Source organism: Hemiscyllium ocellatum, chromosome 1, assembly GCF_020745735.1.
Source record: "Hemiscyllium ocellatum isolate sHemOce1 chromosome 1, sHemOce1.pat.X.cur, whole genome shotgun sequence".
Taxonomy (NCBI): domain Eukaryota; kingdom Metazoa; phylum Chordata; class Chondrichthyes; order Orectolobiformes; family Hemiscylliidae; genus Hemiscyllium; species Hemiscyllium ocellatum.
In genome coordinates, this window is record NC_083401.1 from 10,876,688 (window position 1) to 10,896,980 (window position 20,293).

The 20,293-nt window shown below is 43.1% G+C and overlaps 1 protein-coding gene across 2 annotated transcripts in view; it reads right to left on the minus strand.

Annotated features, from left to right (window-relative positions):
- Window positions 1-20,293, minus strand: part of LOC132822415 (rab11 family-interacting protein 1-like) — a 116,593-nt gene that overhangs the window by 3,482 nt on the left and 92,818 nt on the right. For both annotated transcript variants that reach the window (XM_060835871.1, XM_060835818.1), the window contains exons 4-5: window positions 15,171-17,912; window positions 4,365-4,542 (exon numbers count right to left, since the gene is read on the minus strand). In XM_060835871.1, the coding sequence (XP_060691854.1) occupies window positions 4,365-4,542; window positions 15,171-17,912 (2,920 nt within the window). The remainder of the gene's footprint in view (window positions 1-4,364; window positions 4,543-15,170; window positions 17,913-20,293) is intronic.

Consider the following 20,293-nt stretch of genomic DNA (forward strand, 5'->3'; position numbering starts at 1 on the left):
GAAACAAACTCAGTTTGCAAGAATTTCAGACTCAAAGGGCTTATAATTACCCTCAAGTAGTGAGCTCCCATATCAAGTCACTGCAGACCATTTGGTGAAGGTACATGCACAGTGCTGTAGAGATCCAGGAGTTTGACAATGAAGGACTGGTGATATTTTTTTCTCTGTATGCCGCGAGCAGACCTTTGTACTCTGTCTCCAAGCTCACTGCTTCATTCACTAGCATCTTCCCAGAAATCAAAATTGCAGGCAACCCACCCACAACAATTTATGTCCATATAATAGCTTTAAGGTGATGCAAGATACTTCACAGCAACAGCAGGAAGGTGGTTATAACTGTGTGCTAATGATTGTTAAAGAGGTAGATATGAAAGGAGAGAATCAAGCAAGGCAAAGAAGTTAGGGGAAGGAATGCCCAAGATTGCAATGAGGAGCTAGAGTGCAGAAGATGATTCAAATATCAAACATTATGGCACAGAGACGAGAAGTGCAGAAACAGATATGGAAGAGGAAGAGATGCAAGTTGGGATGTAGGTCTGGAGGAGGAGATCGAGGTGCTGGAGAGATTTATAGGAGTAAACAGTAATCTTGAAATAAATAAATGTGGTGGGCAGAAGGCAGGCATGAATTAAGCAAGGATCCCCTTCACATAGTCTCAAGCTTATTTGAGAAGACGTCCATGCAGCTGGAAATGTTATTCATTTACACTTGCTATTTTCCTGAGATTCAAACCCACGCATTCACACCAACTACTCCAGCCTACAGCAAATCTGGTGAAAACATACTTAAGATAGTTGTGAATAAGAAAAAGCACAATTTTTTGTCAATTTCCTGTTGCTTTACTCAATGGAAAACACTAACTTATAGTCATTTGGTCATATAGAACTTGAATATTGCTGAAAAAAGACATTTTGAAGCTTTTCACCTTGCAATCATCAGAACCATTCACAAAAAAACACAATTTAAAGGAAAACCAGCACTTATACTGAATGAGAGGACAGTGTTGACTGGTCGTCAAGTGGGCTGTGATTATTAAAAAGCATCATCTGAAGAATGCACTAATTAATGATGACTGACAGTTGACTGCAAAGCTTTGGAAAAATTTTAAAACTAGCAGCTTGACTACTTGGTCAAGGTGCTGACCTTAGAAATGAAGTAGCAAATGGATGTTGCTTAAGTAAAAGCAAAATACTGTGGAGTCAGTAAAGAAACAAGTGCGAAAGAAACTCAACAGGGTCTGGCAGAATCTGTGAAGAGTGAAACAGTTAATGTTTTGAGTCTACTATGAATCCTGTTCAGATCTGAATGACTGTCACTTGTTTTGTTGAGCTGAACAGGTGCATATATGTACATATCCTTTCTGGCTGCCAAGAACAGGTCTTGTACTTTGACCTATATTGTGGTTCTGTGTGCCGAACTGGGAATTTGTGTTGCAGACGGTTCATCCCCTGTCTAGGTGACATCCTCAGTGCTTGGGAGCCTCCTGTGAAGCGCTTCTGTGATGCTTCCTCTGGCATTTATAGTGATTTGTCTCTGCCGCTTCCAGTTGTCAGTTCCAGCTGTTATGGATTAGTGGTGCTGGAAGAGCACAGCAGTTCAGGCAGCATCCAAAGTGCAGCGAAATCGATGTTTCAGGCAAAAGCCCTTCAGCTGTCTGCTGCAGTGGCTGGTATATTGGGTCCAGATCGATGTGTTTGTTGATAGAATCTGTGGATGAGTGCCATGCCTCTAGGAATTCCCTGGCTGTTCTCTGTTTGGCTTGGCCTATAATAGTAGTGTTGTCCCAGTCGAACTCATGTTGCTTGTCATCCGTGTGTCTGGCTATTTAGGATAGCTGGTCGTGTCTAGTTGGTGTTCATGGATACGGATCGTTAGCTGTCTTCCTGTTTGTCCTATGTAGTGTTTTGTGCAGTCCTTGCATGGGATTTTGTACACTATGTTGGTTTTGCTCATGCTGGGTATCGGGTCCTTTGTCCTGGTGAGTGGATGTCTGACAGTGGCTGTTGGTTTGTGTGCTGTTATGAGTCCTAGTGGTCGTAGCAGTCTGGCTGTCAGTTCAGAAATGCTCCTGATGTATGGTAACGTGGCTAGTCCTTTGGGTTGTGGCATGTCCTCGTTCCGTCATCTTTCCCTTAGGCATCTGTTGATGAAATTGCGGGGGTATCCGTTTTTGGCGAATACATTGTAGAGGTGTTCTTCTTCCTCGTTTTGCAGTTCTGGTGTACTGCAGTGTGTTGTGGCCCTTTTGAACAGTGTCTTGATGCAACTTCTTTTGTGTGTTGGGGTGGTTGCTTTCGTAGTTCAGGACTTGGTCTGTGTGTGTGGCTTTCCTGTATATCTTTGTGGTGAATTGTTAGTTGTTGTTCTTTTCTTCCTCTCTCGTGAATCTGATTCCTCTGAGTGTGGCGTTGAACTCCCATTCCTAGATGTGATGGTACAGAGAACACCGAACGGAGAATTCACCACAAAGGTATACAGGAAAGCCACACACACAGACCAAGTCCTGAACTACGAAAGCAACCACCCCAACACACACAAAAGAAGTTGCATCAAGACACTGTTCAAAAGGGCCACAACACACCGTAGCACACCAGAACGGCAAAAAGAGGAAGAAGAACACCTGTACAATGTATTTGCCAAAAACGGATACCCCTGCAATTTCATCAACAGATGCCTAAGGGAAAGACAACGGAATGAGGACGTGACACAACCCAAAGGACTAGCCACGTTACCATACATCAGGAGCATTTCCGAACTGACAGCCAGACTGCTGCGACCACTAGGACTCATAACAGCACACAAACCAACAGCCACTCTCAGACAGCAACTCACCAGGACAAAGGACCCGATACCCAGCATGAGCAAAACCAACGTAGTGTACAAAATCCCATGCAAGAACTGCACACAACACTACATAGAACAAACAGGAAGACAGCTAACGATCCGTATCCATGAACACCAACTAGCCACGAAACGACACGACCAGGTATCCTAAGTAGCCACACACGCGGATGACAAGCAACATGAGTTCGACTGGGACAACACTACTATTATAGGCCAAGCCAAACAGAGAACAGCCAGGGAATTCCTAGAGGCATGGCACTCATCCACAGATTTTATCAACAAACACATCAACCTGGACCCAATATACCGGCCACTGCAGTGGACAGCTGGAACTGACAACCGGAAGCGGCAGAGACAAACCACTACAAATGGCGGAGGGAAGATCACCAGAAGCGCTTCACAGGAGGCTCCCAAGCACTGAGGATGTCACCTAGACAGGGGACAAAACGTCTGCAACACAAATTTCCAGCTCGGCGAACAGAACCACAACAATGAGCACCCGAGCTACAAATCTTCTCACAAACTTTGACCTATATAGCTACCAGTACTCTCAAGTACACCATACTAAGTCCAACTGACAATCTGAATTTAGTCTTCAGTGTAATTCTTCACACAAATATTTATCCTGCAGTTGTCCAACCACGGAAATGAATTTAATGTTGGGTGTGTTGCAAGGTTTGCAAACACAAACTGACTTGACTGTGGTCAGTACTGTCGAGCCTGCTCCTTCATTCGATAAGGTCTTGGCTGATCTTTTCATGGACTCAGCTCCACTTAGCTAGCCACTCAAAATAACCTAATTCCTTTACCTTAAAAATATTCAACTAGGTAGCCTCAACTGCTTTACTGGGCAAGCAGTTCCACAAATTCACAACCCTTTGGGTGAAGATGTTCCTCCTCAACTTAGTCCTAAATCTGCTCCCCCTTATTTTGAGGCGATGTCACAGCGTTCTAGTTTCACCCACCAGTGGAAACAATCCCCCTGCTTCTTTGTTATCTATTCCCTTTATAATTTTATATGTTTCTATACGACTCCCTCCTTATTCTTCTAAATTCCAATGAGTACAATCCCAGTCTTCTCAATCTCTCTTCATAAACTAATTCTTTACACCCCAGAATCAACTTCGTGAACCTCCTCTGCACACCCTCTAGTGCCAGTACATCCTTTCTCAAGTACGGAAACCAAATAGCATCCTGAGGATTCATCAATATTTTAATTGTTATCTGTTTACATTTGTACTTAGTGGTCTCATACATAAATCTCAAAACGTTCTTTTGGTCTTAAGGACTTTCCGTTCACAGCCTATTATATTTATTGTTTAATTGCTTATTTCCATTCCTAGTTTTCCACCAAAATGTATCACCTTATAATTATCCAGATTAAATTCTACCCACCATCAATCTGCCATTTTACTAACTTATCCTTGTCTTCCTAAAATCTTTCATTATCTTCCCCATTATTTGTTAAACATGTTATTTGTTCTGTAACCACCCCCAGCACCAACCCGTTGCCCATTTACCTTGACTGCTTCCTGCTCCTCCTGACCAGGTGTTGGTGATCTGGTGGGACTGTTACTTCCTGTGGTCACATTCTTCAGTTTCTCAAGCCCGCTGCTTAAAGTGCTGCCAATCCCTGACAGACCAGATTTCTTCTCTGTAATCTGCACTGTATTGCTGATTGGCTTCACGGGATGAGGGCTGGTAAGGAAAACAAAGAAAAGTAACTCAGGTGATATACTACCACAGAACAGATTGAAAAATCCTCTTTATTTAAAACAAAAAATGATCACCTCAGAACAGTTGCTAGGTTACAGATCCTTATAATACCTTATTGTGACTCTGCAGGAAATGTCTGCAGACATCTCATAGCCCCCATTTTTTGAGGGGCCAAAGATATTTTGGCAATGTATTAAAAATAAACCTTTTTTTGCTTTCTTTTCTATATATCCTGATTTGAAATAATTAGGGATTTGATTGTTAAATTACATTAGAGTGTTGTGTATAGCTCTGGCCACCACAACTCTTCTCTTCTCCAAAGAAATTTTATCTGAGATGGCAGACATATGCCTTCCAAGGATGCTTACCAGGAAGATTGAATAGGCTGGATTGTTTTCTTAGGAAAAGAGGAGACTGGGGAAATTCAGTTAAAGTACATAAAAATATGAGGAATCTGCACATAAAGGGTAAAGTTTCAATAATCCTACCTGACAAAAGGGGTGCTCTCTCATTAGACAGAAAGAGAGAGAGAGAGAGTTAGACGACTGGTGGTGGTTTAACCCGGGGGGTTCAGGGGGAGAGTACTTGATGGTCTCGTAGCCAGTGCAGGAATTGAACCCATGCTGTTGATAATGCTCTGTACTGCAGACCAGGCATCCAGCCAACTGACCTAACTAACCTACACATTGTCTATGGAGTAGATAGGAAAGACCTTCTCTTAGCAGAGAAGTAAACAACCAAAGATTTAAAGTATTTCATAGAAAGGTTAGAGAGTAGTTGAACAATGGAATTGTTTCAGCACACAAGGCAGCCATTTGACACTGTATTTACACTGGTTTACAATGAGAATTTAACCTAATGCCATTCCCTCACCTTCTCCCCATAACTCTGCACATTCTGCCTTTTCAGATTCTAACCCTCTTGAATGTCTTGATTGAACCTGGCTCCAACCATGCTCTCAGGTAGTGCATTTCAGATTATAACCATCCAGTGAGATTATTCCTTCTTTCACCAATTACCTTTAACCCCTTTTCCTCTTGGTCTCAATCCAGTCTTTCATGGAAACCGGTTTCTCTTGATATTATCTGTCCAGACCCCTCATGATTTTGAGCAAAACTCCTGTCAATCTTATCTCTTCCAAAGAAAACAATTCCAGTTTCTCTAATCTATCCACAAACTGAAGTTAGTCATCCATGGAATGTTGTAACTCTTTTCTACATTGTAATGCTTCACTCTAATCTTCCCTCAGGTGAACTGGACACGTACCCCAGTTGAGGCCAAATGAGCTATGTGTTCACCCAGTGCATTATGGAGGTCTGGAACTCTTGCCTGAAAAAATGGGGGCAACAGAAAGCCTCATTGTAATTAAAAAGACTCTTGGATTTGGACTTAGTGCTGCAAGCTACTGGGCTACGCATCAAGAGCTGGAATGTAGGAAAAGACCTGATATTTTGTATTTAGTATGACAACAATGGGCCAAATGGTCTTCTGTGCTGTAAATTGCTGTCTGATTAGTTAGCTAAGGAGAAGTCATTTGTTCTCATGATGAAATTAAGTGTTCCATATATAATCTAAAATTAGATCTGAGCTGTTCAGAGGTGATGCCAGACAGTATTTCTTCGCTAATAAGGTAATGGAAATCTGTTGATGCTGGAGCTCAAAGGAAACTTTCATAGTGGAGTTTAATAATATCCTTAGCCCAAGCAAATGTTAAGGTATGGACATTCAAGGTGATTGATTGGAGTCGAGGTATAAATCAGACAGAATTTAAACAAATGGAGGAACAGGTTCTGGTGGCAAAATGGCCCATTTCTCATGTTCCTCATTTAGTTCCAACCACACAGCACATTCCATCTGTAGGAGTGTGTCACAAGGTACAGTAACTGTCAGTGAGTTACTTGATTGTAGAGGAATCACTCCAGAAAAACACTGGAATCCTGAGCTCCACGCACATGTTTCAGCAGAGGTCATTGAATAGGGAAAAGGGGCAGCCTGATTTGTACCTTCTCTATTTCACAAACACAAAGGCTAAATGCTCATTAGCTAGGATTTTGTAGACAATATTGTGATTTTGGTGGTGAGAGAAAGATAGTGTTAATTCAGTTTAATGTTTCACTACTGAAGGCTTCAATAACTTCACAGCTAAATCAAGCTCTTTGAGCAGGCAGTACAGAGTTATAGAGTTGTATAGCACGGAAACAGACCTTTCTGTCTAACTAGTCCATGCTGACCAGATATCCTAAATTAATCTCATCTCATTTGCTAGCACTTAGTTCATATCCCTCTAAACCCTTCCTATTCATATACCCATTCAGATGCCTTTTAAATGTTGTAATTGTACTAACCTCCACCACTTCCTCTGGCAGCTTATTCCATACACACCACCTCTGCATGAAAAAGTTGCCCCTTAGGTCCCTTTGAAATCTTTCCCCTCTCAGCCTAAACCTATTCCCTCTAGTTCTGGACTCCCCCACCCCAGGGAAAAGACCTTGTCTATTTATCCTATCCATGCCCCTCATGATTTTATAAACCTGTATAAGGTCACCCTACGGCCTCTGGCACTCCAGAAAAAAAACAGCCCCAGTCTCTTCAGCCACTCCCTATATCTCCAACCCTGGCAACACCCTTGTAATTCTTTTCTGAACCCTTTCAAGTTTCACAACATCCTTCCTATAAGAGGGTGACCAGCATTGCACACAACATTCCAAAAGAACTCCTTTAGCAGTACAGACTAACTTTTCCCACTGCAGTTTCTCTTAACCTTTTTCTCCTCAGGTCCTAGGCTACATCAGAAAATTAAGTGCACCTCATTCATAGTGCAAGCCAAGATGGTAGCTGGAGCACATCCGCTCTTTCCATTTCTGTATCTTTGCTTTCTCTTTTTTTTTTACCTCTTGGGGTTTCTTTTCTTCACTCCCAGTTTCAATGTGGACCCTGCGAAGCATTCTCTTGGCCTGGCCTCACGGCAGCCCATGGTGGTTTCTCAGCCTGGTCTGGCAGTGTCTCAGTGCGTGAGTGGGTCCTGCGTGGGCATGTTCCGGTGGGAACAGGAGGAGTCTGGGGAGGTGGCGGCATTGGTATCATGGCCCAAATGTGGGAAGAATGAGTGGTGAAGAGGTCCCCTGGTATCTGTGGCTGTGGTAGCGTGAACAGGCAACTGAGATCTCCCAGAGAGCAAGCTAAGCAGTGGACTCAAAGATTTGTGAATTTTTCACTTAATTTTTTTTTGGTTTAAATTCAGAAGGGCTTTAAATGTTAACTATTCCTTATTTTTCTATTTATTCTATGAAGGTCATGCTTAACTTTTTTTAAAACCGCTTTTTTTAAACCACTTTATACCCAGGTACCTTTGTGCCGTTATGGTGACATTGGTCACTTTTTTCACTGTATTCCTGTACTTGCACACACGTGAGAATAAAATCCAAATCCAGAAAAAAAATCATTGAACAAGTAATGCCACTCAGATTGGTCACAAGTATGGTGTATGAGACAGACCAGTCACTGGTCCTGGTTGGAGGAGAGTTGTCTTCTGACATTGAATAAATGGCATCGTTGAAGTCAAATAGACAGTGGCTATCGACTTTGACTACAGTTTCTTTCCAGACATAGAACTAATACATTTAAGAGTCAGCAGAACTGTCCTTTGTGTCTTCAAAGCAGGAGATTAAAGATCAAATTGAAACCAAAATTGTCCTTCTCACACCCCAGCACTCAAGCTGTCAAACCACAAACCTCAATGCCTAATTATACCGTCCTCTTTCTACACAATACTGTACCAATTCAACTGTCTGTTCATTAGGTTTTGAGGTGTATAATGTAAAGTACAACACCGTAACCCAATATACTGCAAAGCTACAGTGCAGACGCTCATCCACTTCGCATTTTAGAGGTGGGGTCAGTATCGTTGATAACTAAAATAAACAGTTGCTTCAGTTTCATTTCAAGACAAACATAAACATTATGTTGTCAGTTCAAGTCCTTTTTGGTACCCCAGTATATAATCCAGGCTGGCATCTGAACGCAATACTGAGACAGTACTGCAATGCCAAATTTCAATAAGGTATTAAACACACATTCCTCCTTCTGCCCACTAGCAGAATCACAGAGTCGTTACTGTGCGGTAAGAGGTCGACCCAGACTCAGCCCCCAACTCTATCCCCATAATCCCGCACTTACCTTGGCTAACCCATTTAGCGTGTACATCCTTAGACACTATGGGCAATTTAGCATTGCCAATCCACCTAAGCTGCACCATCTTTGGACTGTGGAGAGAAACCAGACCACCTGGAGGAAGCCCATACAGACATGGGGAGAAGGTGCATGGTCTGGTAGGATTATGGTAACTTTATCACACAAGGATGTGTCATCACACCAACACTTTTCTCCACCATCCTCCCTGCAATACTCCAGCCACCTCCATGAAGTTTCTCACCAGAGTGGAGTTTCAGTACAGACAACTGGGAAATGGCTGAAATGTTTTAAAAATTAATTCATGGGATTTTTTAAAAAAAAATCATTCATGGGATGAGGGATTTTGGTTAGGCCAGCATTTATTGCCAATCCTTGCCCAGAAGTCAGTTAAGTGTCAACCACATTGCTGTGGGGCTGGAGTCACATGTAGGCCAGACCAGGTAGGGATGGGAATTTTCTTCCTTCAAGAACATTAATGAACCAGGTGGGTTTATCCAAAACTCGAAAATAGATTCCTGGTCATTATTAGGCTCTCAATTCCAGACTTTTATTGAATTCAAATTCCACCATCTGCCATGGCAGGATTTGAACCCACATCCTCAGAACATTACCTGGGTTTCTGGATTAACAGTCCAGCAACAATACCACCGGGCCATTGCCTCTCATGTGGAGGTTACTGACTGGCCAGCATTTATTGACCATTCCTAATTACCAAAAGAGCAGTTAAATGTCAACCACATTGCTGTGGTTCTGGAGTACTTATAGACCAGGCCAGGTAAGGACAGGAGTTGCCTAAAGGACATCAGTGAACCAGATAGGTTTTTCTGACAATCAACAATCATTTCATGATCATTAGACACTTAATTCCAGATTTTTATTGAGTTCAAATTCAACCATCTGCCTTACCTGGATTTGAAATAAAGTCTCCAGAACATTACCTGAGTCTCTGGATTCATTATCTAGCAATAATACTAATTGTTATCACATGTCCCATGGTCCTGGGCATCACCAAGCAAGTTATTGCTGAGCAAGTGCTGCTTGATAGCACTGTTGATGACATCTTCCATCACTTAACAGCAGAGTGTTGTATTGGTAATTGGCTGGGTTGGATTTGTCCTGCAACTTTCATACAACATACCTGGGCAGTTTTCCACACGAGTCAGGTGGATGCCAATGTCACATGGAAAAAGAGCTGAATTCCAAAGGTGAGGTGAGAGCAATTACCTCACACATCAAGGCTGCCCCTAAATGTGTGGTATCAAGAAATGCCAGCAAAACTGGAATCGTTGAGAATTGACAGAAAGCTCTATCCTGGCTACAGCCATACAGGAAGATAGCCAAGGCTCCAGGACATCTGTGCAGGAGTTCTTCAGGTTAGATTACAGCTTTCTAACCAACCTGAACAGAGACATTGCCACCTTTGGAGAAGGTGGGACTTGAACCCAGGTCTTCTGGGTCAGAGATAGGAAAACTACCACTGCAATACAACAGCCTCAGTCCCCTGAGCAACATCCCATGCCCATCCATCCTCAGCCACTCCACCATGACCCTCTGTCTACCACAAGGTCAGAAGTGGGGATGTTTGCTGAGAACTGCACATTTATCAGCACCATTCCTCAAATGCTAAAGTAGTACATGCCCAAACTCAGCAAGGCCTTGCTCAAAATGTCCTTTTCAAGCTGCACTATTAAGATGTAGAGAGCACATTTGCATGTGCTCAAACTCAGCAACTAAAAAATTAACCAAATAAGCTTTTTCCGATATTTGGCAATTCCAGAATTTTACTGAATTCAAATTCCACCATTTGCTGTGGCAGGATTTGAACCCAGGTCCCCAGATTTCTGGATTAACGGTTCAGTGATATTACTACTATGTCATTGCCTCCTCTAAATTTCAGGATAAGAGATTGCACATTTAAGACAGCAACAAGGAAGAATCGCTTTTCTCAGATGTTAGTGAACCTGTGAAATTCTTTACCACAGAGGGCTATCAAAACTGAGTTATCAAGTATATTCAGGGCTGAGATAGGTTTTTTAAATCAATATAGAGTCGGAGGTATGGGAGAAAAGTGGGAAAGTGCAGTTGAAGATTATCAGAGTGGCACAGCAGACTTGGTCATCTGAATGTCCTACATCTGCTCGTATGTCTTATGACAGTAATGTTACCAGTTGTTCTGTTTGTACCACAGAAATGGGCAATGTACAGCAGACACCTCAAATCCCTTGAGAAATATCACCAGTGATATCTTTGCAAAGCCTGCTGGCAGATTAGCGTCTCCAATTTCAGTGTCCTCTCTCAGGCCAACATGGAAGCCCTGGTTATGGTCAAGCAGCTGTTTTGGGGCACAGCCATATCAATCACATGTCTGGCACAAGGTCCCCAAAACAAGCGCTCTCTACTCCAAGCTTCATCAAGTCAAGCTGTAGTTAGCAGGATGAATTTGAATCATTTATTGTCACGTATATATAAAATACAATGAAAAGTGTGTGCTATTGCCATGCATAGGTGCCATTTTCGTTAACTTAAAATAAAAAAGGAAAAGATCATTTAAACAGAATCCAATTTTTCCTTCTCCACTGCTACAGTCTCACTCTGGGAAACACCCACGCCATGCTGTCACCAGGGGCTGACTACACACACCATTTGCCATGGCAGGATTTGAACTTGGGTCACTGGATCAACAGTTCAGTGAGAGTCCCAGTTCCAGGCTTCGCAGGCTGGCCAACTCTGTAGCCACACTGCTTCTGATGACACCGCTACCACTCCGGAACCCATCAAAACCGCCTTCCTACCGAAGAGCTCTCTTTATCAGGTTGATTTGAGCATAAATTTTTAACAAACTGAGAAAAGAAGGGGGAGGAAAGGAAAAAGAAGACAAAGAGGACATGCCTGGACATAGGAATCTCTCACCCACGTTTGTCTGAATTTGAGAAGAAGAATCCATAAAAGTGGCAAACATATTAAGCACCTCTGACAGGTTCAGATGGAGGCCCAAGTGCAATCAGTGGAAGGAGCATACTAATCACTGGCTTCAGGAAACAGCCCCTGTGGACTATTCCATCACCTCAGGACCTGTAACTCTGGAGTGGAGTTTGTCGTTCTTGATCCTGAAGGACTGCAGGGATGTCCGATAAATGCTGGCCTAGCCAGCAACACCCAATCCCATTAATGAATAAGAGCTGAGTACCCTCTGTCTTCTATGGGTCAGACAACTCTGTATCCAGACAGCCAGATTTCCCTGTATCCCATGCCGCCTCACTTTCTGCTTGAGCCTACCATGGGAATTCTTATCAAACGCCTTGCTAAAATCCATGTACACCACATCCACTGCTCTACCTTCAAAGTGTTTTGTCACATTCTCAAAGAATTCAATAAGATTTGTGAGGCATGATCTGCCCCTCAGAAAGTCATACTGACTATCTCTAATGAAACTATGGTTTTCCAATTAATCATAAATCCTGTCTCTCAGAAATCTCCAATATTTTGCCCACCACTGACATAAGACTGACTGGTCTATAATTCCCAGGATTATCCCTATTCAGTTTCTTGAACAAGGGAATAACATTTGGCATTGTCCAATCATCTGGCACTACTCCAGTGGACAGTGAGGATGCAAAGATCATCGCCAAAGGTGCAGCAATCTCTTCCCTCACATCCTGTAGTAACCTCGGGTATATCCCGTCTGGCCCAGGGGATTTATTTACCTTCTGTTTTTCAAATCTTTCAGCACATTCTCCTCCTTAACATCAAAATGTTCAAGCATATCAGTCTGTTTCGTGCTGTCCTCAGAAAGGTCAAGCTTCCTCTCAGTAGTGAATACTAAAGCAAAGTATTCATTAAGTCCCTCCCCTACATTCTCTGACTCCAGGCGCAAGGTCTCTCCACTATCCCTGATCGATCTACCCTCACTCTGGCCATCCTCTTGTTCCTCATGTAAGTGTAGATGCCTTAGGGTTTTCTTTAATCCTATTCGCTAAAGTTTCTTCATGCCCCCATCTAGCTCTTCCAAGTCCACTCTTCAGTTCCTTCTGGACTACCTTGTAACCCTCCAAAGCTCTGTTCGATCCTTGCCTCCTCAACCTTAAGTAAGCTTCATCTTTCTCTTTACTAGATGTTCCACATGCCTTGTCACCCAAGGTTCTTTCATCCTGCCATCCCTTCGTTGCCTCAGTGGGACAAACCTGTCCAGCACTATCAACAAGTATTTCCGAAACAACCTGCACATTTCTGTCATATATCTCCCTGACAATATCTGTTCCCAATAGAGACATACAAGATGATCAGAGGATTAGATAGGGTAGACAGTGAAAGTCTTTTTCCTAGGATGATGACGTCAGCTTGTACGAGGGGGCATAACTACAAATTGAGGGGTGATAGATTTAAGACAAATGTCAGAGGCAGGTTCTTTACACAGAGAGTGGTAAGGGCATGGAATGCCCTGCCTGCTAATGTAGTTAACTCATACACATTAGGGAGATTTAAACAATCCTTGGATAAGCATATGGATGATGACGGGATAGTGTAGGGGGAAGAGCTGAGAATAGTTCACGGGTCGGCGCAACATCGAGGGCCGAAGGGCCTGTTCTGCGCTGTATTGTTGTATGTTCTAATTTATGCTCCACAGTTCCTGCCTAATAGCATTGTAATTCCTCCTCCCCCAATTAAATACTTTCCCATATTGTCTGTTCCTATCCCCTTCCATGAGAAAAGGTCAGGGAGTTTCAGGGATCACTATCTCCGAAATGCTCTCCTACTGAGAGATCTGACACCTGGCATGGTTCGTTGTTAGGAAAGAAAATCAATATGGTCTACCCTCTAGTCAGCCTACCACCATATTGAGTCAGAAACCCTTCCTGGACACACTTGGCAAAAACTGCTTCATCCAAACTATTTGAATTAAGGAGGTTCCCTCTGCATTAGGGAAGTTAAGGTCACCCATGAGAACAACCCTGTTCCTTCTGCACATTTCCAAAATCTGTCTCTCAATCTCTGTTGCTATTGGAGTTCTCTAAAAAAACTCCCAATAAAGTGACTGCTCCTTTCCTGTTTCTGACTTCCACTCACACTGACTCTGTAGACAGACCCACCTTGACGACCTTCCTTTCTGCAGCTGTGATACTATCCCTGATTAGCAATGCCACTCCTCCACCTCTTTTACCTCCCCCTCTATTCCTTTCAAAACATCTAAACACTGGAATATCCAGCAATCATTTCTGCCCCTGTGATATCCAAGTTTCTCTTACGGCCACATCACTAAATTTCCAAGTACTGATCCATGCTCTACGTTTCTCACTCTTATTCCTGACACTTCTTCCATTAAAATAGACACACTTCAACCTATCACACTGATTGCACCTTTGCCCTATTCCATCTCTCAGACTCTCTGCATGCTGTATCTTCCAAATAGCCTGCAACCTCCCAGGCTGAGGACTCTCAAAGACAATGCCAACATTTACTCCGAAGCCACAGCCTCAGTACAAATACAATTATCTTTGGATTATATGAGATGAAGAAAGGTTTTGAGCTTTGAACTTCCCTGTTCAACAACAGCCCCGCCTCTCCAAACTGAACTGTGCTGGTTCATTTGCTGATCCATGAGGACTGAGTTATCCCAGTCTAGTTATCAGCATATGGATCTCAACGATTCTGGGGCAAGAGGAACGAGTGAGGAAAAGAAATAAAATGGCTATGAATTTCTGCTCCTCATTAGTACTCTATTTCAAAATGCACATTTGTGGACTTTTTGTCCATTCACTCACAGGATTTGGGTGTCTCGGGTTCAGCCAGCATTTATTGCCCATCCCCAATTGCTGACAGGGCACTTAATAGTCAACCTCATTGCTGTGGGTCTGGTGTCACATGTAGGCCAGACCAGGTAAGGATGGCAGTTTCCTTCCCTAAAGATTAGTAACCCAGATTGGTTTTCCCAACAATTGACAACGATTTTATGGTCATCATTAGATCCTTAATTCCAGACATTCTACATATAGAATATCTGGAATTAAAATATTCTGTCTTCGGAACATTAGCTGACTTTCTGGATTAATAGTCTAACAATAATATCACGAGGCCATTCCCTCTCCAGTTGGACTATAATGTGCTGTTTGCCCTCAAGGCTTAAAATTGATGGCAGAGTTCACATTTGAAGAATGGTGAAGAGCGATTTGCCATCGAATCATACAGAGCACCTAGACTGGTACAGCACAGGTAGCAGTCATTCGGCTCATTTGTGCCTACAGAGTTCATTGAAAGAGAGCTCCAGTTAATTTGGGTTTGGGGTCAAAGTTGGGAGGAATGTTGGACAATTTTGACAATTTCCTGATCACCAAGTACTCAAATGTACAGAAATTATTCAAAGGAAAAACATTGCGAACATAAACATTCTCAGAAAACTTAATTACTCTTTCCGCCATGCTCACCTGATTTTCTGCTGAGGTGAAGGCATCTCAGCTGGCTGTGTCTCCCGGGGCAAAACCGTAAGCGGCGTCACCTTCGAACCACTGGACTGCAGCGAGTGATGGGGGGTGACTGCTGGCTGTGTGGTCTCTGACGGGGGAATAACATTTGAAGGGAAGAAGATGGGAGAGGGGAGATTGGGTACTCTAGAGTTAGTTACAGCCACAGGATAAGGGGTAGAAAAGGCCAAAGGCTTGTTACTTGGTGGAGGATGGGCCAGCGGTGCCCTAGTAAAATTAGTGACTGGAAGGGCATGCGGTGCAGCCTTTAAATGAAGTTCTTTAAAGCTCAGTCCTCCCTTAAAGGAGGAGTCACAGGCAGCAGAGTAGCCATGGGGTACGGATAAAGAACGATCCTCAGTCACTGGCCTACTATTGCTGATAGACTGGAGGTCAACATTCTGGGCAGAAGGCTCACTTTTATAGGCCACACCATTGGCTTTTTCTGAAATCTGCCCCCAGTCAAATCGTACAGTCAAAGATGGACAAAGATCAGGCGGAGAATGCTCAGCCAGGTTGGCTTCTTCTCCTCTGGATTGCTGTTCCATTTCTGCCCCAAGTGTCACAGGCACACAGGATGGGGAAGGCCTGACCCCAACACTCTGACACACAGTCTTGATGTTTCGGCCATTCTGAGTTTCCACTTCCATGTTCCCAATTAGCGTCTGCTCAGGATTTGTCAGTGTGGAAGCCCCCCTACTCTTTCCAGCTGCTTCACTCATTTCAGACTTCAGCTCTCCAGAGAACTCAATATCACTCCCCAATGACATTGTGCACTCGGACAAGATAGGACTGGATTTGTGCGGCAGTTCCTCAACGGCTGATATGAACTCCTGCTCTGACTGGTCAGTCTGATCAGGCAAGAACAAACTGGCCTCCTCTTTCAGAAATGCATTGCAGCTCTTCTGGACTGGTGGTGGTTTCTCCTCTGCCGGTGAGATGGCCTCTAGTGAGTTCACTGCAGCAGTTGTTTTCAACAAACTAGGTTGTAATTTAACAGGTTGCTTAGCCTGGTGGACTTCAATTAGCCCCAAAGAAAGAGGTTGGTGGAAATCATCCAATTTGTTTGAATTTCCATCATCAATCAATGTGTTTATTCCCTCCACTGAGAGTGCAGAAAGACAGGTCTTATAGTACTCAACCCCTGTCCTCTCATTTGCACTCAACTCAACGGTCCCATAAGAGGCTTCTCCCTTAGTTACCACATCATTTGATGGTCTAATATTATCCACAAGCTCCTTAGCGGCAGACTCTGCAGCAATAAAATCAGTCCGATCAGGATTTACCTCATCAACAGCTGGGCATGAGACCACAAGAGAGGCCTTTTGTTCAAACCTTTGATCTGACTGTCGCTCCGCTAAATTTACAGTCTGCGCTGAACTTTCTGGAAGGTCAAATGGCATCTCCTTTTCTCTTTTCTGTTCCTTCATCAAGTGGACCATCTCTTCCAAACCCAGATTGGTGCAAACAAGTGATCTGGGTGGTTTGGGAGGTGGAGGCCCAATCCGTATAAACTCAGAGTCCGATTTGAAGAGGAATTCAGACCTCTCTTTTTCAGCTTCAATGGTCTCTGGGCTCTCATTTGCATCCTCACAGGGAATGTCTACATTCTGGAATTTGTGCTCCACTGTGAGAACACATTGACCATATTTAGAGTACTGTTTGTCATCTTTGCCAAGAAAACCTTGGGAACTGAATGGACAAACGTTACCTTGGATATTATCCTCACCATCTTGGAATAAAGGCACAATGTTGGCTTTCCTATTATTGGCTCGTGTTGTCCCATCACTCTCATCTGTAGTGACCTCTGGTGCATATACCGATAATGGAGAATTTCCAACATGCTGACAACCCTCCGAGTGTTTGGCAGTATCCCTTGGGTTTCTGTCACTTTCCTTCAGTGCTGACAGTTTCTCCACATTATGATTGTTTGTAATCTTTTCTTGGTCTGTGAAACAAGAGTCACATTCTGTGTTTGGTTCAAGCTCAGTTTTCAGTTCTGGTACAGAAACATGTCTTTCTTTGTTAAGGGCAGCATTTTGAATCATTGGAGATGAGCTACCACCTTCCACCTTGAATGGCAGCTCAATGGATGGCGAAAGGGTAGTGTCCTGTAGTGAGCAAGTTCTAATATCTAAGGGTTTTGCATTGTCTGTCGTGGTTCCTTTCAGCATTATATTGGAAGAGCCATCATTCTTGGGTTTTGAGTTGGCCTGCTGTCCAGAGATGTTCTTCGAAGTGCTGCCACTTGAATTGTTGACATGGATTGATGTGGTATTTGGAGTTGGAACCGAAGGATTCATATCTACAGTCTTGTGATCAACTGCTGGAACGAACATGGAGGAACATTCAGCTTCTCCCTGATACACCGTTTTCATTTGTTTGGTTTTGAAAGGGACAGTGACTTTCAAATCTACCGTTGATAGGACGCTTGTTTGGGCTAACGGTGCATGCATTACTTCACCTTTAACCTCAGCATCAGCATCGGCTGAACCTGGGTTGACCAATGGATCTGATGTCTCTAGCCTTTGGAAGGAGTTTGTACTTTCTCTGGTCATTGTAGAAGCTGGGGCAGGAAGTGGGCTGGCAGCAACCTCTTCGTTGGCAATAGGCTTTGCCAAGTCAAACAAATCGCTTTCACTGGAATCAGCTGTACTTGAGGAGGGAACCGACACATCAGGTACACCTTGAGACCCAAAGTTTAAACTAGAGAAACAGGATGTGAATGGAGGAGACTTTAATATCTGATCAGCTAACAGATCCTCAAAGAAAGGGTTACTCTGTAAGGCATTGAAGAAAGGATTGGTAGTTGGCTTTGAGGATGAAACAGGGGCTTCCTCAGCAGTTGTGAAAAGGTTAGTATTAGTTGCGCAATCTGGTGAGCCAGGATTGGTCGAAGTATGAAGAGAATGACGAAGAAGAGGCGGAGGAGGAACTGGAAAAGGAGGATGCAATGGTAAGCAAGGAAAGAATGAGGGAGCATTTGAATTGGTTTCTACCATAGGAGACACTTCCAGGCTGTAGAGGGAAGACAGAATGTTCCTCCTGGTTAGTGCTACGTCAGGGCTAAACATAGTCATCTTATATTTTAACCTGTCTTTCTGGACAGTCACAATGTCTGATCTTATTCAAGTAATTTTTGTTCAACTTTGTGCTAGTATTCTAGGATATATGTCTCATTACAATGCTTACTTCATTGTAGTTTCTGGGACATATTCATGTGCTATAATAGGGCCATAAAAGATACAAAATGGTTATAAATTGTATGTTGTAATACATGGTCTGCACTGTACAATATTCCAAGGAATAGAACGAGATGACCATAAGGTTAATAATAACTCCGTTTTTGCCTGCCTGGACTTTCTTGATTTCTGTTCCATTGATCAACATTTGTATATTACTGAGAAGAGGGAGATGTTGTTAAATAAGGGCATTGCCAAGGGTAAATGGGACAATTGATTTTAGGCTACAATCACATCAGCTTTGATCTTATTAAATGGTGGTGCAGGTTTGAGCAGATCTGCTCCTAATTTATATGAACCATTTCATCCTACATTTCTTGTTTCCCCTCTGGTTCTTCTATCAGCTATCCAAAATCTGTTTGCTGTGGTTATTGACCCTCCTGCCAATTAAAACCTCTGTCTGATGTCCCCTCCATCCTTAGTCTACTCTGATCAAATACACCCCTCATTTCCTTAAAAGAAAATCTATCTTCTTCCTCTTCTGCACTTTCACTGATGGAGACTTGGAAATTTCTGATTCAGTCATCCTTTTCAGCAGTGAGGAGCAGACTCACTCCACGCTCTAGTTGAAAACAAAATTCTCAACTTCCCCCTTAGCTTTCTAACCTTAACCTTAAATTGGTGCTCCCTAGTTACTAACCCTTCTAGTAATGAAAAAAAGGCACCCAGCCACGCCCCTCTATCAGACCTTCTCTCAGCCTCTCAATTCATTCATGGAATATCAGCAATACTGCTCGGGCCAGCATTTATTGCCCATCTTTTGATGTCCTTGAGAAAGTGATGGTAATTTACCTTCTTGAACTGCTGCAGTCTACTTTATATATAGACATCCACAATCTTTTAGGAAAGGAGTTTCAGGACCCAAAACTGAACGAATAACAATATATTTCCAAGTCAAGCTGTTAAGTGATGTTTCCTTGTTTCCATCTTTCTGGATGGTCATGGTTGTGGGTTTTGAAAGTGCTGTCAAAAAGACCCTTGGTGAATTTCTGCAGTGCATCTTGTAGTATCTTGAGTAGGTAATATGGGGAAGTGAGATTCTCTGGATGTAGCATTAATAAAGTAGACAACTTTGTCCTGGATGGTATCAAGTGCTGTTGTAGCTGCACTCATCCAGGCAAATGGGGAGCATTCCAACTCACTCCTGACTTGTACCTTGTACATGGTGGACAGGTTTTGGGGAGTTAGGAGGTGAGTTATTCACTGTAGGATTCCTATCCTCTGACCTGCTCTTGTAACCTCTGTTTATTAATGGCTAGTTCAGTTCAGTTTCTGGTCAATGAAAATCCGCTGGATATCAATAGTGGGGATTCAGTGCTAGGCAATGTCAAGGGCAATGGTTAGATTGTCTCTTGCTGGAGATCATCATTGCCTGGCCCTTGTATTATGCAAATGATACTTGCTACTTTTCAGCCCAATCATGGAACTTGAACATTATTCAGCAACGATTGCATGTTGATGATACAGAGAAGGCTCATTAATGAAGCAGATGAAGACTGCTGGGCCTTGGACACTACCTTAGCAACTGGGGCTCTTGTGATGCAGCGGTAGTGTCTGTGTCTTTGAGCCAGAAGGTCTGTCAAGCCCCATCTGCTCCAGAGGTGTATAATAACATCTCTGAATAAGCTGGTAAGAAAATATCTACCTTGAGGAACTCCCTAGAAATGTCCTGTGGCAGAAATAACTGACCTCCAACAACTACAGTTATCTTTATTGCCAGGTATAACTCCATGCAGCAAGAGATTTCCACTGATTCCTCTAATTTTGCCAGGGCTCTATGATACCACACCTGTTCGAATGTACCCTTTATGTAAGGGAAGCACTCTCACCTCACCTCTGGAGTTC